Source organism: Gorilla gorilla, chromosome 12 (assembly GCF_029281585.2).
Source record: "Gorilla gorilla gorilla isolate KB3781 chromosome 12, NHGRI_mGorGor1-v2.1_pri, whole genome shotgun sequence".
NCBI lineage: Eukaryota > Metazoa > Chordata > Mammalia > Primates > Hominidae > Gorilla > Gorilla gorilla.
This window is the reverse complement of record NC_073236.2, coordinates 131,144,217-131,165,625: the sequence shown is the minus strand read 5'-3', so window position 1 is coordinate 131,165,625 and position 21,409 is coordinate 131,144,217. Positions and strand designations below refer to the sequence as shown.

The 21,409-nt window shown below is 37.5% G+C and overlaps 1 protein-coding gene across 12 annotated transcripts in view; it reads right to left on the bottom strand.

The window, feature by feature from the left end:
• KIDINS220 (kinase D interacting substrate 220) overlaps nt 1-21,409 on the bottom strand; it is a 116,406-nt gene that overhangs the window by 49,688 nt on the left and 45,309 nt on the right. For all 12 annotated transcript variants that reach the window (XM_031007907.3, XM_031007910.3, XM_055377456.2 and 9 more), the window contains 9 exons: nt 20,100-20,264; nt 18,923-19,102; nt 17,690-17,855; nt 15,246-15,397; nt 14,785-15,074; nt 8,719-8,859; nt 7,941-8,184; nt 7,684-7,772; nt 5,792-5,936 (listed from right to left, as the gene is read on the bottom strand). In XM_031007907.3, the coding sequence (XP_030863767.3) occupies nt 5,792-5,936; nt 7,684-7,772; nt 7,941-8,184; nt 8,719-8,859; nt 14,785-15,074; nt 15,246-15,397; nt 17,690-17,855; nt 18,923-19,102; nt 20,100-20,264 (1,572 nt within the window). The remainder of the gene's footprint in view (nt 1-5,791; nt 5,937-7,683; nt 7,773-7,940; nt 8,185-8,718; nt 8,860-14,784; nt 15,075-15,245; nt 15,398-17,689; nt 17,856-18,922; nt 19,103-20,099; nt 20,265-21,409) is intronic.

Genomic DNA, 21,409 nt, shown 5'->3' with positions numbered 1-21,409 from the left:
CTTCTAAAATCCAAAGAGCTGCATTAAGTAAAGCTTTTAGGGCTTAAACACAATTTTAATTCTAAAGCAATTTTTTGGTTGTTTGATTTGCCACTGGTGAGATATACTTTTTCGACCACATATATGCAGGCAAACATCTTTCAGAACTGTGTCACACAGTTCAACGCCACCCACGATCATTGAGCAGAACATCCATTCACCCACAATGGACCCCAATCCTCTAAAGTGCCATCTGCTGAGATCCTATTGATGGACTATAAACAGATCCAAATATGCCAGTCCATTCTCGTTGTATTATAGATGAATGGGCAATCCCACAGGCTTTCATTTTCACATACTAAGGGTGGTCTATGTAAGTAACCTACCAACTGAGTTGTAATGTTTCTAATATTTATTATTTACGTATTTTAAAACAACCCTGTCTATTGCTGGGATTTTCTGAGGACTCTGATTTGCTGTTCTACCACTAGGCTTGTGTACATGTAGACAGTCGCAATCCTCAAACTTTCAGAACGGATGCCTTGTTTCATTGTATCATGTTTCACCATGATTTGGTAGAAATTCTGAGCTGCTGATACTGTTGTTAAATTTTCAAACATTGTCAATTTTACTTCATCATTATCAATTTTGTTTGTATATAGACTAAGATACCTATTTGTTTTAGTTCCAATATGAGTTATTCCTTTCCCTACTACTAACAGATATATACATATAGATATATAGATAGATATAGATATACATATAGATATAGATATATAAGCCCCAATCCAATTCTTCCTATATCACCAGGCCCTCACTTCCTCAGCAAATCTGCTCATACACAGAAATTATATTTTCATGGCTGGATTCCTCTTCCCTGGAAGGTGAGATGTGAGCATTTGATGGAGATATGGCTATGCTGGAGATATACACACAGTGCTGTGTGAAAAGAGAAAATGAGCACCAAATTTAGAAGCGGCAGTTAAGGGAAGATTTCCTTAAGAATATAACTACTAAAAAGAAAAAGACAAAAAAAAAAAAGAATGTAACTAACCACTAGAACTAAGCGATGAAGGATGAACCCAAGTTAGTCTGGTGGGAAGGCACGAGCTGGCAGAGACAAGGGAAGCAGAGTGAGGACATTCAGACAAAAGGAACAGCAAATGCACCATGCATGCATGCAAAGTCATGAAAGAACCGGTAGACAGAGACAACTGGAAAACTATTTTAAAAGTATGAGTGAATAGGCCAGGTGTGGTGGCTCACACCTGTAATCCCAGCACTTTGGGAGGCAGAGGTGGGAGGATCATTTGAGGTCAGGAGTTCAAGACCAGCCTGGCCAACATGGTGAAACCCCGCCTCTACTGAAAATACAAAAATTAGCCGAGCGTGGTGGCAGGCACCTGCAGTCCCAGCTACTCGAGAGGCTGAGGCAGGAGAATCACTTGAACCTGGAAGGTGGAGGTTACAGTGAGCCAAGATCACACCACCGCACTCCAGCCTGGAGGACAGAGCAAGACTATCTCGAAAAAAAACAAAAAAAAAGCATGACTGAATAAAAATAAATATTCTATCCTAAGAATATATCTAGCCTATAATGAGTGAATAAAAATAAATATTGCATCCTAAGAATATATCTAGCCTATAATTAGCTAAAAAGAAAGCAATATCAAAAGAAAATTCTGAACAACGAATATGTCTAAGATAATTTTTTAATCTTATCTTCCAAAATAATCCAATAAAACAAATTTGAAATAAAGTACATTTGATACAGCACAATTTTTAATTAGGAAACCACTCAACTAAATACTTATCAATATTTATCTACTAAAACCTCAAATTATTTTCTGATATTAATCTCTCTATTGAATGACTTTCCTAATAGCAACAACTATTTGCATGGTGTTGGGTGGGTAACATACACTTTTGCATACATGGGAAATGGGGATTCAAGAGGCTAGGAAGTAACATGCCCGTGACTCAAACCCAAGTCTCTTGCCTTCAAATTCTATCCTTTCCAATAAAATATATTTCCCTACACACTTCCAACTAATGTTACCCAATGAAATGGAAAACATCACAAAAAAAAGAAATCAAAATTTCATTAAACACACAGATTTAAACCTGTAAGTTATTTTTCAACATAGCACTTTTAGGCAATGAAACTAATGGTGTTAGAGGCTTTTATAAAATGAAAATTTTACTTAGAAATTTTTCATAGGCAGAGTTATATTTGATGAGACATAAAAGACAAATATCTCTGATTTAACAATTGGAAAGTCTACTGTATAGTCAGAATAATATTAGAGAAATTCGTACATTTGAAATGTGGCTTTAGGAAGATATTTTCTTTCTATTCTGAAATGTGTAAACATCATTATTTTAAAAATGTGTATCTCAGTATCAACTATTAAATGATGTTAATTTGGTCCTCTTTAGAGTGTCTGAAAATGTCTAAATATAATCCAAAATCCTTCCTATGGATTTGGGGCCTGTAAGCCTCAAAGTGAACTACCCAGGGGCTAGATTTTTTCTTTTTTTTTTTTTTAAGGTGGAGTCTCACTCTGTCACTCAGGCTGGAGCACAGTGGCACAATCTCGGCTCACTGCAAACTCTGCCTCCTGGGTTCAAGCAATTCTCCTGCCCCAGCCTCCTGAGTAGCTGGGATTACAGGTGTGTACCACCACGCCTGCTAATTTTTGTATTGTTTGTAAAGACGGGGTTTCATCATGTTGGCCAGGCTGGTCTTGAACTCCTGAGCTCAGGTGATCCACCTGCCTCAGCCTCCCAAAGTGCTGAGATTAGAGGGGTGAGCCAGTGCACCCAGCCAGTGGCTAGTTCTTTGACATACTTCCCACTATTCTCTTTTGATCCCCAAAGTGCAACCACACTGGCCTCCAGCTGTTGCTGGAATTCTACCCCAGAGCCTTCACACTTGCTCTTCCTCCTGTTAAGATGCTTTTCTCAAGACAGATATAAAACTCAGTTCCCACTTCATTCAGGTCTCTTAGTCATTCAACAACAGTGTTCTAGACATTGTTCTGGGTACTGAGAAAACAGCAATAAGAAAGACAGATGGAATGCCGGGCATAGCGGCTCATGCCTGTAATCCCATCACTTTGGGAGGCCGAGGCAGGCGGATCAGGAGTTCAAGACCAGCCTGACCAAAATGGAGAAACCCCATCTCTACTAAAAATACAAAAATTAGCCGGGCGTGGTGGCACATGCCTGTAATCCCAGCTACTTGGGAGGCTGGGGCAGGAGAATCACTTAAACCCAGAAGGCGGAGGTTGCAGTGAGCCGAGATCATGCCACTGCACTCCAGCCTGGGAGACACGGTGAGACTCTGTCTCAAAAAAAAAAAAAAAAGAAGGAAAGAAAGATAGATAGAAAACCTTTGCCACATGGATTTTAAATTCTACTGAGGGGAAACAAACAAAAACCAAAGAAACAAACAAACAAAAAAGTAAATGATGTAGTGAATTAGAGGTGATTTTTTCTGTTGAGTAAAACAAAGCAGGGAACAGGTAACACAAGGCATACCAAAGAAGATGTCATTTTATACGAGATGGTGAGGGAAGATCTTGTAGAAAAGCTGACATTTAAGCAAAGACTTAAAAGGAAGTGAGAAACCCCATGATGCATATATCCAAAGAACAATCTGTACAGGCAGAAGAAATAGCAATTGCAGGAGGAGCCTTTTGATGGGAGCATATCTGACATTTTCAAGGAACAGGAAAGAAGTCAGTAAGGGATGGAGGAGGAGAATGGTGGGAGATGAGGTCAGAAGGAGGAAGGGGATGCAGAAAATCAGATCATAAAGGGCTTTGTAGGAAACTATAAGGACTTAGATTTTTGTTTTCAGTGAAATGAGGACACATTACAGAGTTCTGAGCAGAGAATAACATGACTGGCTTCTATTTTAAAAGAATCACTGTGGTTGCCGTATGGAGAATAGGCTGTAGAGAGAAAAAGACAGGAGTAGAGACCAGTTAGACTATTTCCATAATTAATAAAGGTAGAACATGATAATGTATCTGATGAGGATGGTATGCCAGAAATGGCGAACAGTGCTCATCTTCTGGAAATAGACTGAAAACAGTGCTACAGAATTTACTAGTAGATTGGTGGTAGTATATGAAAGAAAGATCAAGATTTTCTTACTTAAGGAACTGGAAAAGAGTTGGATTAATAGGTACGAAAGACATGGATGGATGAAGTTTGAGTCAGAGAATCAAACATTCAATTGTGGACATATTATGTGTCAGATATATATTGACACCATTAGATGTCAAACAAGCAACTGAAGAGCTATAGGGCTGAAGATACATATTTGAGACTCACTGGCATATAGATGGCATTTAAGCCTTTCAGAGTAAATGCGGTCGCCAAGGTAGCAGTTCTAAATAGAAAAGGAGAACTCCAAGAAACGCACCCAAGGGCATTCCAATGCTAAATGGCAAAGGGAGATGAAGGCTAACCACCAGCGCAAAAGGAGGAAATCCAGTCGGTGTGGCATTCTGGAAGCCAAAGGAAGAAAATTTTTCAAAGAGGAAGAGTGATCAACACACTGTCAAACACCACTAATGGGGTCAAATAAGATGAGCACTGGCCTGGCCACTGAGTTTTATAACATGGAAGCCATTGGTGACCTTGAAAATGCAATTTTACTGAACTGAGAGCAAGAGATTATTGGAATAAGTTAGAGAAAACAGAGAGAGATTAATATGAGACACAGGGACAGACAAGTCTTTTGAGGAGCTTTGCTGAGAAATGGGGTAGTAGCTAGAGGCAGAGGTACAGTCAAGAGCAGCTTTTCTTGGGAAGGGAGCAACAATCTGTGTGTTGATGGGAGTAATTTTCGAGTGAGAGGGAAGGCCATCTGTTTACAGTCTTGTTTTCATGACACACATCATTCTGTGACGTTATATCTTTTGGCTTTCTCTATTAGGGCAGAGACTTTATCTTGTTCACTGCTTATCTCCACAATGCCCAGAAACGTTACCTGACATAAGGCAGACACTCGCTACACATTTGTTAAATGAATACATATATGTTGATAACATACTAAAACATTCCCATTGTTGAACATAAATACAGTGAGGCTTGAGAACTCACTTAAAGGAACTTAAGTACCAAAAATATTGTAAGTATATTAGATACAACCTCACTTGGAATACAGTTCACAGCATGAACCCCAACAATATTAAACACAATTCTAGTATAACTTTCATAATAGAGTTAACACTAGTAAATATTACAAAGTACCAATCAATACCCTGCAAAGAGACATATATTTTACAAACTAAATTACAAGTATTTATGTGGTTGCCCTGAAGCTATGAGCAAGGAGGAATTCACAAGGCAGAATTCCATGCAGGGACTTCAGGCACAGGGCAATAATCCTCAATGTTATTGTCAATATTTTTTATTCAAAATATCATATGAAAATTTTAAAAAAATAGCATATAACATCTGAATTTCAACATTTTAAATTATAAGTTTATACTCAGTAATACAAATCAGAATAAAATTATCTTTATAGTGAAAGAAAAATTAAACTTGAAGCAAAAGATTTTTTAAATAATAAAGTTTTAAAATAATGGTATACAGCCGACAGTTGATAATATCAGTTCTGACTTTTCATTGTCAAAACTAAAACTGACTTCACTAAGTGCACTTAATACAAATAAAGCCAGTATTCAGCAATGTAAACATATACACACAATACATACCTTTGTTTCTGAAATTAAATGGTTTTGTGAATGCTAAAGCTTATTATCTATCATAGACAATAAGAGACAAAAGTCACCTGTCACAGAAACAATATTAAGTAATCTTCTCATGGTCTGGGGACTGATGTCACTGAACCAGTCCTCGGTAACCAGCAGTTTTGTAAGATCAAAGGACATCTGGCGAGTGATGGTCCTCTGCATCTGCCTTCTTCGGTAAGTGTCCTGAAACAGCACGTCGTCAGTGAGAAGGAACCCACGCGTCCAGTCTAGGAACTTAAGGCTTTTTGAGATGTTAATAAATGTTTATAACAAAAAAAAATCCAAAGTTTTAGTCAAAGAGGAATATCATACAGTAATAAATTATTATTATCTGTGAGGTAGAATCTTCATAAAGCAATTGTAAAGTCATATTCACAGCAACTGCATGAAATGCTACGGTTTAGCTTCAGATGCATTTTAAGTTACAGTGGTACAGTTAGAGGAAGCTCAATGCTTTTAAGATTATAAGTAGGCAGAATTGTGTAAAGAGAATGATATTCAAACTCCATGGGGTCTGGCTATTTATAGAAACCCTTAAGTAATAAAGCAAATAAGCCCTTGTCTGGTTTTAAGGATTCAGCATTTTGATTTTTAGGTTATTATTATTATTAGACAGGGTCTCTCTCTGCCACCCAGGCTGGAGTACAGTAAGGCAATCATAGCTCGCTGCAACCTGGATGTTCTGGGCTTGGGCAATCCTCCCACCTCAGCCTTCTGAGTAGCTGGGACTACAGGCATGCACCACCACATCCAGCTAATGTGTTTATTTCTATTTTATGTAGAGGGTGTCACTATGTTGCCCAGGCTGGTCTTGAACTCCTGGTCTCAAGTGATCCTTCCACTTCATCCTCCCAAAGTGCTAGGATTACAAGCATGAGCACCGCACCTGGCCTGATGTTTAGGTTATTTTAAAGTATGTGAAAACTGAGGGACAGCCTCTCTAACTATCCTCACATCGCCACATGAACGAAAGGCACTCTTCAGGGTGGGTGGGCTAAAGGAATTCCATCTCATAAAAGGGGGAACAGGTACAACCAAGGTGTGCTCTTGTCTAAGGTCCCGATGCAAGGGAAGGATGGATGCAACCATGGGGCACCCAAGGGTGCCAGGCAAGAAATTAAAAATGGTGTTATATGCGCCTCTGAATTTAGTGCTGTCAACTGTCATTCATCATATTAACTTTGCATCCATATCTGTAAAGGGTAGAGGCATAAAATCAAAATGTCACTGAAGACATTTTTTTAAAAAGTAAGACATCCAAACTTAATGGTAGCAAACCAGAAAAAAACATAATGCCGATACTAGCCCAACTTCACTGAGTGTGAGTGGCATTGTCACAACTGCCCTGCAAGTGAATATCTTCCTGTCATATGCATACAGACATATACACAGAACATGCCCTTGTTCCATACAAATAAGATGGGGAGGTCAGGGACAACCAATGTTTTGGAGAAACCCCCAGTGGCTGGGAAGGACACAAATTACTATGTGGTAGAGAAAAAAGAGTAAGCGTCCCACAAGCATTTAGGGAAGGCTGGCCAACAGGAAGACAAAGCCAGGAGTTTTCTCACACTACAAACCTTTCTCCCCTACTGCTATGGTGGCAACAGGCATAGCTCAACCTGACCAGGAATGAATAGAGTGGTTCTCAACCCTGGATGAAATCATTTGGCAAGCTTTAAGATCCCAGGGATCAGGAGCAGCACCTGGGCTGAGAACAGGTTGGGGCCCCTATACGAAGTACAGTTGCTAGGGTTCTAGGTGCAGACATTCCCTGAAACACATGAAGCTGAAAGGAAACTAAAATGATAATGTTTATTTGAAGCGTTTAATGCAATATTTACAAAGTATTATTTAAGTGTCATCATCTTTATTTGTATTCAAATGAATAGCAATACAAACATACAGCTCGAAGCCAATGGCATCTTACCCGTCTATTGAGGGCTGTCTTGCTACCAACTTTTGTCATCTCCCCAAGGCTGTTCTGTGAAACTCTTCTGTCAGCATCTTCCTGTATCCCTTAAATAATTTATCAAGACAGCATCACTTACACCAAAATTCTGTTGTATATCATATTTAAAGAAATGTGAAATAACAACAATATTTTTCAAGGTTAAAAGGAGAGTCGCCAAAAAGAAACTACAAAACTATTTCAAACTCAAAGTACTTTAGGAGCCTGAGCTTTACCTGTAGTATCTGAGCATGGAACGTCTCCATTTGTTGCTGAAGTTACGAGAAATTTTCTTGCATTGCTTAGTCCACGACTATTAAGGAACACAGGCAAATGGACTATGTTGCGCATGTAGTCATGGCCATTTATATTTGAATCCCGCAGCACACTATTGAGGTTCTGGTTAATTGCCTTTATGATAATATGTGGATCACTTGCAAAAATGGCAATGAACGGGCCTTTTGAAAACAGAACTCGGACCTGTGGCAGAAGAAATGTACAGTTGTGACATACATTTTAAATTGTCCAAAAGAATAAGGCATCTCTTCAAAATATGTGCTACCTTTTGGTGACAATATTTCTAAACTACTATTTCTTTTCATCAAAACTTATTCTGCACAAAAGCAAATTTTACTGACAGCTCAGTCTAGGTTTGTTGTCATCTGACATAGATAAAACCTGCAAAGAAAATTAATATTGTCCTTCTTTCAGACATTTACAGTCTGCTAAAGAGGTAAATCAATGCACATGAGAAACATTCATGAATACAGATGCTCTATTCATTTTTCTCACAGTGCCATTAAGCTAAAATTATTTAAATATCTTTGTGACTAAACATTTATTCTTGCTACATTTCTGTATAAAGAATGGTTGTTTTTACAAAAGAAAAATCACAAAATAGGAACTACTCAAACAAAAACCAATTCCGTTCTATTTTTAGATATTTGTGAAGTCAAACATTCTCTCAAGTGCCACAACATAACAATGGCAGCTTTTGAGGTGGCGCAAACGTACAGTGTCCAGCATCTGAAGGACTTTGTCCTGCTCACAGGCATCTAATCCATCGATGATGACCACCAGCCTTGTCTGATTCTGAGTGAAGCTGTCAATGGTTTTTGCCATCCTGGCCATCAATTCCACTTCACATTTAAGAACCTGTATTGCAAAGGAAGGTATAGAAAGCACTGAAGGAAGATCCAAGAAGCTTAAACATATTTCTTAGAAAGCGTGATAGAAAGTCATCTAATAGGAACAGAAGACATTCAAAGTCCTTGCTGCCAGTTGTGCTTCCACTTAAAATAAGAGCGAGTGCTTCACAATTTACCAAGTGACTACACATAAATTACAGCAGCTTATCCTCAGAATGACACTGTGGGATAGACACTACCATATCTGTTCTAAAAAGAACAAACTGGGTTGAGTGACTAACTTGCCAAGATTAGAGGCTCTGAATGTGAAAAGATTCAGATCTGGATGCAAATCCAAATGATCGAAGCACTACACTGCTGCTGGCTCCCTGATGGCATCTGACCTTTCACTTTGAAAAACAAAATCCTGTATTATTTATTTTGGTGGTTCAATTTCCTATTTTTAAAAACAGATCTCTTTACTGGGCTCTAGAGGAACTTATATTATTAGACAGTAGTTGCTAACTCTTTTGAATAACTTATAAAAGTCTATTTTATAAAAACATGCTACTGTTATGATGTTTCTCACTCCAAATATGTATTTCCACTGGAAAAATCTGGAATAGAACTCAAAATAAATAAAAGGACTGCTGGTTTCTGGTTCTACATATATGTAAACACTTTGGAAGTGGCCACTCCTTGATTACGTAAGCTTATATATGTGTGTATGTGTGTGTGTGTGGGGCGGGGTGTGTGTGTGTGTGTATAATGTACATATTATGTATGCTTATAAATGTAAATGAAATTAGTAACAACAATGATACAAGGGACGGGAGAGAGGAATTAGGATTACTTTGCTATTATAAGATAAACTACCTGAGAAGTGATATAGTATTACTCGAAAGTGGGCTTGGATTAGTTGTAAATGCATATTGCAAACCCTAGGGCAACCACTCAAAAAAAAAACAGTTTAAAAAAAAGTACAACTGATATGCTAAGAAAGGTGAGAAAATGGAATCATAAAAAAATGCTCAATAAAAGCATAAAAGACAAAAAGAAGAGTAGAAGACAAAAACAGGAACAAAAATCAAGCAACAAATAGAAAACAGTAACAAATACGATAGATATTAATCCATCAAAACCAATTATCCCTTTGAGTGTCAGTGTTCGAAAGATATCAATTAAAAGAGATGTCAGAGATGATCAAAAAACAAGAGCTAATTGTATGTTATCTACAAGAAACCCACCTTACATAAAAAGACACACGTAGATTAAAAGTAAATGAATGGAGAAAGCTATACCAACACCAATCAAAAGAGAGGGGGAGTAACTATATTAACTTCAGACAGACAGAGTAGACTTCAAAGCAAGGAAAGTAACTGGGATTAAAGGAAGCATTACATAACAACAAAGGAGCTGATTCTCTAAGGAGACATAATAATCCTAAACATTTATATATCTAAGAAAGGAGAATCAAAATATGTAAAACAAAAGCTGACAGAACTGCAAGAAGAAATAGATAAATCCACTATCATAGCTTGAGACCTCAATACCATTCTATAAGGACAGATGCAGCAGTCAGAAAACCAGTAAGGACGCAGTTCAGCTCAACAACACCATCAATCAACTGGGTATAACTGACACCTACACTTACTTCATCCAAAAAAAGAAAAAAAAAACAGAACACACATTCTTTTCAAACTCACATAAAGCATTCACCAAGATGGACCACATTCTGAGCCATAAAACACACCATAACAAATTTAAAATAGAAATCATGCATACAATGTCTTCCCTCAGTGGAATTAAACTAGAAGTCAAAAACAGAACAATAATTGGAAAATCCCAAAACATGCAGAGATTTAAAAACACACTTCCAAATAACACATGGGTCAAAGAAAAAAGTCTCAAGAGAAATTTTAAAATATTTTGAACTAAATAAAAATGGAAACACAACTTATCAAAATTTGTGGGACGCAACAAAAGAACAGCTGAGAAGAAAATTTATAGCACTGAATGCATATATTCGTAAAGAAGAAAGATATAAAATCAGTAATCTGGCTGGGTGCAGTGGCTCATGCCTATAATCCCAGCACTTTGGGAGGCCAACGTGGGTGGATCGCTTGAGCTCAGGAGTTCGAGACCAGTGTGGGCAACATGGTGAAACCCTATACCTACAAAAATTAGCCAGGTGTGGTGGCGTGTAGCCTGTGGTCCCAGCTACTCGGCAGGCTGAGGTGGGAGGATCCCTTGAGCCCAGGCGGCAGAGATTGCAGCAAGCTGGGATCGCACCACTGCACTACAGCCTGGGCAACAGAGTGAGACTCTGTCTCAAAAAATAAATAAATAAAAATAAAATAAAATTAATAATCTAAGCTTCCATCTCAGGAAACTAGAAAAAGAGCAAATTAAATCCAAAGTAATCAGAAGAAAAGAAATAATAAAAACTAAAACAGAAATAAAACAATGAAACCAAAAACTAGTTAGTTCAAAAGATAAACACAATCAATAAGCCTTGGACTAACTAAGATGAAAGAAGAGGAAACACAAATTCAGAAAAACAACAAATAAAAGAGAGGCTACCACTTTAGACCTACCTCATGGACAAAAATAGGATAATAAAGGGATACTACGAACAACTCTATGCCCACAAATTTGATAACTTAGATAAACAGACCAGTTCTTTCAAAGACATAATTTGCCAAAATTCACAAGAACAGGCCTATATCTATTGAAGAAATTGCATCAATAATAATTTTTCAAAACAGAAAGCACCAGGCCCAGAGGGTTCACTAATGAAGTCTACCAAGCACTTACAGAAGAAATTATACCAACTCTACATAGGATCTTTCAGAAGACAGAAGCAAAGGGAATGCTTCCTAACTCATGCTATGAAGTCAGCATCACCCTAATACCCAAAGCAGACAAAGTCTTGACAAGAAAAGCAAACTACAAACCAATAAATATCTCATGAGCATAGATGCAAAAAACCTCAACAGAATATTAGCAAATCATATGCAAAATGTATAAAAAGAATTATACACCACAATCAAGTGAGATTTATGCCAGGTAAGTAGGGCCGGTTCCACATTCAAAAATCAATTAATGTAATCCATCACTTCAACAGACTAGGCTGGGCACAATGGCTCATGCCTGTAATCCCAGCACTTTGGGAGGCCGAGGAGGGAGGGTGGATCACCTGAGGTCAGGAGTTCAAGACCAGCCCGATCAACATGGTGAAACTCCGTCTCTACTAAAAATACAAAATTAGCTGGGCATGGTGTTGCATGCCTGTAATCTCACCTACTTGGGAGGCTGAGGCAGTAGAATCACTTGAACCCGTAAGGTGGAGGTTGTAGTGAGCTGAGATGGCACCACTGCACTCCAGCCTGGGCAACAAGAGTAAAACTCCGTCTCAAAAAAAAAAAAAAACAGGCTAAAGAAGAAAGATCACATGATTGCATAATTAGATAAAGAAAAAGCATTTGACAAAATCCAACACCATTTATGGTAGAAACTCTCAGTAAACTAGAAATAGAGAGGAACTTCTTCAACTTGATAAAGAGTATCTGTAGTTAACATCATACTTAATGGTGAGAACATGAGAACATCTACTAAGATCAGGAACGAGGCAAGACTGTCCCTTTTCTTACCACTCCTTTTCAACATAGTACTGCAAGTCCTAACTAATGCAATAAAACAAACAAAAAAAAGGAAATAAAAGGTATGAAGACTGGGAAGAAAGAAAGAAAACTGTCTTAGTTCACAGATGACTTGACTCTCTACGTAGAAAAACCGAAAGAACCACATTGAAAAAAAAAACTCCTGGGACTAACAAACAATTATAGCAAGATTTCAGATTAATACAAAAGTTGATCACTTTCCTATATATCAGCGTCAAACATGAAATTAAGAACACAATTACTATCTATATTAACACTGCAAAAAATGAAATAGGTATAAATCTAACAAAATATGTATAAGATCTATATGAGAAAAACCACAAAACTCTTGAAAGAAATCAAGGAAGAACTAAATAAATGAGGAGATATTCCATGTTCATAGGTAGGAAGACTCAATACTTGACCTAAAGATTTAACGCAATCTCAATGAAAATCCCAGCAAGTTATTCAAGGTGAATCAAAAGTTCATATGAGGAGAAAAAGACCCAGAATAGCCAACACAGTATTGAAGGAGAAGAACAAAATAGGAGGACTGACACTACCCAACTTCAAGAAAATAAAGCTAGAGTAATCAAACAGTGTGGTATGCGCAAACTAATAGACAAAGAGAAAGAGCCCAGAAACAGACCTACACAAATATAGTCAATTGATCTTTGACAAGCAGCAAAGGCAATACAATGCAAGAAATAGCATTTTTAACAAATGGTGCTGGAACAACTGGAAACAAAAAAAAAAAAAAAGAAAAGAAGCAAGGAAGCAAGAAAGCAAGCAAGAAAAGAATCTAGACACATTCACACTTCACAAAAATTAACTCAAAATAGCTCACAGACCTAAATGCAAAAGTATAAAACACCTAGAAAATGACAGAGGATAAAATCTAGGTGACCGTAGGTTTGGTGTTAACTTTTTAGATAGGACACTAAAAGCAAGATCCATGAAAGAAAGAATTAGTAAGCTAGACTTCATCAAAAATGTCTGCTCTGCAAAAGACACTGTCAAGAGAATGAAAAGCAACCAAAAGAACGGACCAAAATATTTGCAAAAAGCTTATCTGATAAAGGACCATTAGCCAAAATATACAAAGAACTCTTAAAACTCAACAATAAGAAAATGAACAACCTGACTGAAAAATAAGCCAAGACCTTCACAGCCAATTCACCAAAGAAGACATACAGATAGCAAATAAGCACATGAAAATATGCTCCACAACATGTGTAATCAGGGAAATGCAAATTCAAACAATAAGATACCACTGCACACCTAACAGAATGGCCAAAATCCAGAACACCAATAATACCAAATGCTGGTGAGGATGTGATGTGGAGCAACAGGAGCCTCATTCATTTCTGGTGGGAATGCAAAATAGCCACCTCAGAACAGTCTGGTTGTTTCTAACAAAACCAAACACCATACAATCTAGCAATCACACTCCTTGGTATTTACCCAAAGGAGTTTTCAAATCCTTTATGTTCACACAAAAGCCTGTCCACAAAAGTTTATAGCAGCTTTATTCATACTTGCCAAAACTTGGAAGCAATAAAGATGTCCTTCAGTAGATAAATGTATAAATGAACTGTGATATATCCAGACAATGGCACATTAGCCATGCTAAAAAGAAATGAGCTAGCAGGTCATGAAAAGACATGAAGGGAACTTAAATGCATATGACTACATGAAAGAAGTCAATCTTTCACGTATGTGATTCAACTATATGACATTCTGGAAAGGGCAAAACTATGGCGATAGTAAAAAGAAATGGTAGCCAGGGGTTAGGGAGGAGGGTGGAGGGAGGGGTGAACAGGTGTGAAGAGGTGAAGCACAGAAGATTTTGAGGGCAATAAATCTACTCTGTATAAGACTATAATGGTGGATGCATGTTATACATTTGTCCAAGCCCATAGAATATACTACACCAAGAGTGAACCCTAATGTAAACTATGGATGCTGGGTGATTATGATGTGTCAGCCTAAGTTCATCAATTGTAACAAATGTACTGCTCTGGTGGGTAATCGTGCCAATTGGGGAGGCTGTGTATGTGTGGGGGAAGCGGGTATATGGGATATCTTTGCACCTCCCTCTAAATTTTACTGTGAACTTAAAACTACCTTAAATTATAGTCTTGAATGAACGAATGAATGAATGAACAAATTAAACTAAAATAAATGTAACACTTTAACATTTAGAGAGTGTACTTCCTAAAGCCCAAATGAGCATGGCAGTGGCAACATATTCGCATTACAATTTTTTCTAATAACCAATGAGTGCTTACTTTCATGAATCCTTCACTTTTCAATTTGTGCAGTTTGGAGGCTGCATTATGGAGGCGTTTTCTTTGGGAATTCAGGAGCGAGTCCAGCACTTGCCACCATGTACGACAGTTCAACACAAAGGCCAATCCCACTACAGATGCGATTGATATGAGGACAGCATTTACAGTCAGATGCTTTGGATCAACTCTAAATATAGCCAGAAGAGTAATTCCAGATATAATGCAGCCAATGATAAAAAGGAAGATGACGAAAGATGGGAGACAACATGTTTTTTTCCATTTCTTTTTACCTGTAATGCAACAAATGGTTTTAATAATTAACATATCAAGGATCTAGAAAATCCTAACATTATAGTCACAATACCTGATGAGTCTAATGTTCAAGGTGTGTTTTCATGAAAATAAACTGAACATCTATCCCACCCCCTTCCCTTACACACAAAGAAGGAAGGAAATCCTACCCTGAGTATCTTCAGTCTTGAATACTCGAAAAAGCCTGGTTGCCAAAAAGCCAAACTCTCTTTCACAAGCATCCGAGAGGGTTGCAATCATTTCAGCCAGAGAAGTTTCTCCACCTACACTGGACAGTCTATTGTAATCTGTAAACAAAAACCTTGAAGAAAAGAACAAATCAAACATTACTTTGGTATCTAAAGTAACAAATAACTTCAATGTATGTCATCTTTGCATCATTTACCCTTTATTTTCTTTTTGTCTCTTTCAAAATATTGTCTTTTAAATTCCAAGGAGGGAAAAGAATTTGTAATTAGGTAGCTTCCACTTCTAAAATCTTACATACTTTTCTTAGGAAAAAACAGTAACAAAAGTGAAATGTGCAGGGCCATATAAAGTAATTCTGACTAAGGACAGGCGGGGGAAAGTTACGCCAGAACTTAGATGTGCAGTATCAAGACACCCCAACAGATCTCATGACATAGTGGTTAAAAGGTGACACACGTGTCATGATGTGGCCACCAAGAGTTGCACAAGAAAGTTTTCTAACACCAACGAAAGAGACTCTAACCCTGAAAAAATATTAATTACAGTCATTAAAGAATTTCAAGCCCAGTAATACCATTTAAAAACTCAAGTTTTAGCATGGCTTATTTTATTTATAGCTTCCACATCTACCGGGGATTGAGAAATAGTTGTAAAATATTCTCTTCACAATTGATCTTCAAAATTAAATGAATTATTTGTATTCTGAGTCTCTGAATCATTATCATTTCTGTTAGTTCCTTTCTCCCTTTCATCTCTAAATTAAACTCTCATCTCAGTCCAGTAGATAAGCATTGCTCTCAGAATACAATCTGTAATATACTGTGTGGTCTTGATGATGCTATTTTAATTGTTCTAACTGAAAAAAAAAAAATACCACCTCATTAATTTAGACTGGTTTCCTTATTTTCTGTAAAAATATTCCCCCAATTACTTTATTCTGTTTTCCTTTTAACTTTCTCACTTTTAAATCCTTTTCTTAATACTTAATTCTATATGCTAGTTACTGAAAAGTTTTTACCTTTATTTTTCTCTTATACTCAGTTTTAATATTTTATCTGGTTTGGCTTATTTATTTTCATCTTAAATTACACTTATTTTTTCTTATAATTAAAAAATTTTCATCTTTTAATGCTTTCTTTTTTGAGCAGGGTCTCACTTCGTCACCTAGGCTGCAGTGCGGTGGCGTGATCTTGGCTCACTGTACCCTCAACCCCCCAAGCTTAAGCAGTCCTCCCACTTCAGCCTCCCAAGCAGCTACAACTACAGGCACGCACCACCACACCCAGCTAATTTTTCTATTTTTTGTAGAGATGGGGTTTTGCCTTTACCCAGGCTTGTTTTGAACTCCTGAGCTCAAGCAATTGACCGCTTTGGCTTCCCACAGTGCTGGGATTACAGGTGTGAGCCACCACATCTGGCTTAATACATTTTAAATTCTTACATTGCTTACTTCCATTGAATTTCTTTTGCTTTTAATTTTCTAGCTTTTTTTTTTTTCATTTCACTGTCCTCTGGAGCCCTCTACCTTTCCTTTATTCCTGGACTTAAACATTTTTCATCTTTTCTTTTTTCTCATAAATTTCCTACTTAATATGAATAATAATTTTAGATAGACATGTGAATATATTTCCTGAACTGAGAAAAGCACAGCTCAGAGAGGGGAGCTGGGTTTCCCCAGGTTAACCGCTCACATAAGGAAGGGCCAGGTCTCCAACGGGAAGCTTTCTGGGGACCAAGGCCAGTGGCTGGACCCCTCCTCCATCCAGTGCTCTCTTCAAAGTGTGTTCCAAAAGATGGTAACAGGTGACATAACAGGGAGAAAAGGTTTATGCTTAAATAAAATTTGGTAAATAAAAGTTAAACAGGTTTCTTTATGGAAAGGTGCCTCTGATCCTTTAACGTACAAGAGGGATATATAATCTGAAGTGTTTCCCACGGTATTTGACCAGGGCATGTTTTTATTTTTGTATGTAAAAGGTTCCAATGTTTTTTGGAACATACATTGAGAAATTATATTCTATAAACTTTTTTTTTTTTTTTTTTGAGACAGAGTTTCGTTCTTGTCGCCCAGGCTGGAGTGCAATGGCGCGATCCTGGCTCACTGCAACCTCTGCCTCCCAGGTTCAAGCGATTCTCCTGCTTCATCCTTCCAAGTAGCTAGGACTACAGGCATGCGCCATGACGCCCCCGCTAATTTTGTATTTTTAGTAGAGATGGGGTTTCACCATGTTGGCCAGGCTGGTCTTGAACTCCGGACCTCAGGTGATCTGCCCACCTCGGCCTCCCAAAGTGCTGGGATTACAAGCGTGAGCCACCACACCTGGCCCCTATAAACTTTCCGAAGTGAAAAATATTTTTTTCTGAATCTCATTGAAGATTTCTTCTGTCAAATGGTACAACTCACCTCACAGGTAAAGCTTTAGTAGTCTGCTCTGGCAACTCAGGTGGATTCACAAACATCAATTTAAGGAGGAGTTCCAAATATCCAATATGTCTTGCCAATCTAGTGCTGAGGACCCAGGCCCAATTCCAACTCTCTCCTTCTCTTCGTCCACCAAAGTAAATGACAACTGAAATTCACAGTTTAAAAAAGTTATCCAAAGCAGTCACTAGTCAAGCAGATCTTTTCTCCAAAGATCAAATATCAACTAATGACAGCTAAGCTTACATAGCTTCCTATGGTCCCATACTATTTCCTAACTACTCCTCAAAGAATTCCATTAACCTCCCCTAAGATACAGAAGATATGAAAAATGAAAAGTAAACTGACTAAAACATGCCTTAAACAGAAACATAACTGCAGTTCAGATTCAAATGCAAATCACCTTGGGTTTATCACTATTCGCAACTGGTAAAGTTGGTTATCAGTTCCTCTAACAGTAAATCTATTTCCTTTCTTGCAACTGAAGACACCCCCAAGAATAGGGATTATATTATATTTTTTTATTTTGCTTTTAGATAAAATTAAAAGTACAGACATGGTCAAAATGCTCAAGAGCATACCAATGATGGCTTTGAAGCCTTCTTTCCAGAAAAAGAATTTTTTTTTTTTTTTTTTTTTTTGAGATGGAGTCTCGCTCTGTCGCCCAGGCTGGAGAGCAGTGGCGCCACCTCGGCTCACTGCAACCTCCCCCTCCCAGGTTCACGCCATTCTCCTGCCTCAGCCTCCCGAGTAGCTGGGACTACAGGCGCCCGCCATCTTGCCCGGCTAATTTTTTTGTACATTTAGTAGAGACAGGGTTTCACCATGTTAGCCAGGATGGTCTCGATCTCCTGACCTTACGATCTGCCCGCCTTGGGCTCCCAAAGTGCTGGGATTACAGGCGTGAGAGCCACCGCACCCGGCCCAGAAAAAGATTTAAATATAAATCATTAATTAACAAAAAGAGTAAGTATAATAATATAGGTTCTTGCTTCAAGATTAACAACTAGTACATTAGTTTATAAGCTACTTCAGCCAAGTTGTGAGCAATGTTCCTTTAGGAAAATTTATGGAGTAGCAAAAAGATCAATTTTCTCACCCAATTATGAAAATCACATACAGGTTTTAAAAGACAGATAAAGAAAATGTTTTTTCTTTATCTATGAATCTTAACGTTTTCTCCATTTTTGAAAAAGATAAAAAGCAAAGACTTACTAAAGAATATATATAAGAGAGCCAAGAAGCTCAGTGACACTGCTATTCCAAGATTTGGGTGGACCGTGAAGGCAAACAATAAACCAAGCCCTCCACAAAGTAGCAGGGTAAGAAACACTATGAGCCATGAGAACTGAAAGAGAGGCTCAATCTGTTGTCCGGCGAAGGTTTTCATTTCATCTGAAAGAGAATTTAATACGAAACCTTATTCCTGTTTTGTTTAAGAAATACAACTTTTAACTCAATATGCAGTTTTCACATTTTCAGTGTAAACATTTATTGGACACTTAGTAGGTCCCTAGATGGAATACTGCCACTTAACCATTTTACCCAGTGTTCTCTTGCCAAAGATGAACATCTCACCCCCAGGACCACAGCTAGGCCTGACTCGCCACCCTCTCCTGCTTCACGTGGAGGATGTACAAAACCCCTTCTCATATACTCCCATCTGTCAAGATTTTCTTGAGATTTGTTTTTTGTGGTTTGCATTAACACAAACAACAAATATTATGCATATGCATATTGTTTCCACATGCAAAAATAAAAACAATACCCTATATCTTCAAACTACATATCACCACCATTTCACTGTGATCCTTCTCATCCCTTCTCCCTCCAATCACATTTGAGAATACTGTTCTTAAAGGTGCATGTTGAGCCCAATGGAGTCCCACACAAGTAATTCTTTGTACAAAACTTGGGGAAAATTTTATAGGCAATACTGAAACCTATCCTTGAAGAATGAGTAAGCTTTTGCCAAGCAAAAGGCATGCATGTTGGGTGGGTGGTAGTGAGGCCAGCTAAGGAGCTGCTGATAGAGGGAGCAACCTGGGAAACACATCTGGTCTGTTCTTGCAAGAGCAAACAGTCCTCTGTGACTGAAGCTGGGGCACATGCCAGAGGTGGCGCTGGCAGGTGGGACCATGCAAATTGACAAGTCTGTGAAGGGCCCGAAAAAAACTTGCCAGCAAGGGTTTTATGTGGGGTTATCACACAATTGGATCTGCTTTAGAAAGAGAACTCAAATGACCGTGTGAAGGAACAACCAGAGGGGAGTTCATCTCAGTAAACCACATAACACACATGCTTATACAGAAAGTGGTCTTCCTCTTTCAGAAAAATCCCCAGAGAAAACCTTGCTTTATATATACAGACTTTGTACAAGCAAGCCCTTTACCTTCTAGTTTCTTGAGTAAGAAAGATTTCCCACTTCCCCACTGTGCATACAACCCCACACAAATGGGTGGCTGCATGGTAGGCTCACTGAGAATATCTGCCAGGGCACTGCTATATAAATCATATCCAAGCATGTCACCGTCTGTTTCAGTAGGAGACAAGTGTCCTGTAATTAAAACACATCATATCTTACATTAAACAGTGGCATTACTATTAGAAATGAACACTATTTTCATTGTTTCCTTGATTAGAGAGAAAAAAATTATTTCAAACATTTATACCCATGTAGGGACAGTTTCAGGGAGTCTCTGAGCCTATTCTGACTTGGAAGGCTACCTGATTTAAAATTTAAAAAAAAAGTTTCAGAGATTCTTAAATTACTATCGTATTTCATAAAAAGTTTCAGATATTCTTAAATTACTATCATATTTCATAGAACTTGATACTTATTATATGATACCTCATTTTTATGTATAACTAAGAAAGAACAAAATGTTGCCAAATTGTGACATCATGCTTTCTTGTCCATCACTTACAAGACACATTCCAATTTCAGAGATGTTAAATTATGGGAACATTGTGCATTTTAGAATCGATAAAATATGATTAACACAAATGAGCATATAAAATAAATTTAGTACGTGTAATACCTATACAAAGAAAGTTGTAAAATGTTACTGAAGAACATAATAGATAATAATAGAAAAAGAAACATTTTATGATTCCAGGAAGAAAGGTTCAGCAATTCTCCCAAATTATTCTATCACTTTAAGGCAGTTCTAATTAAAATCCATGAGAATTTTGTTTTAATTGAAAGGAAAGAAGAATGTGTAAGAATAGAAAAAAAAATTAAAGACTACTGAAGGGTAGTTGTCACTGGAGAAGAATAAAAATATAAAACAATAATTTGAACATTCTGGAACTCATATAGGATATTAACATAAGTGGCATTTCAAATAAGGCAGGAAAGGATGAATAAGTAAGTGGTGTTGGGAAAGTTTAATCATTCATGAAAAAAATTAAATTAAAATGCTATATACCTCATAGCCTTAACAAAATTTTCTGAAACATTAAAAAATTAAGTAGAAAAAAGTAAAACCATAGAAGTACTAGAAGGAAATATAGGAAAAACTTTAAAAATCTTTGTTTAAAAAGGCCTTTCTTTTGCAATGTAATACTAAGGCCAGAACTGCAGGAAAAGACTAATGAATAAACTACAAAAATGTAAAACTTTTGAATGAGGAATAAAAATCCATGACCATCAACCAAGAGTATGCCGGGGGAGAGGAATGCAGCACATAGGATAGACCC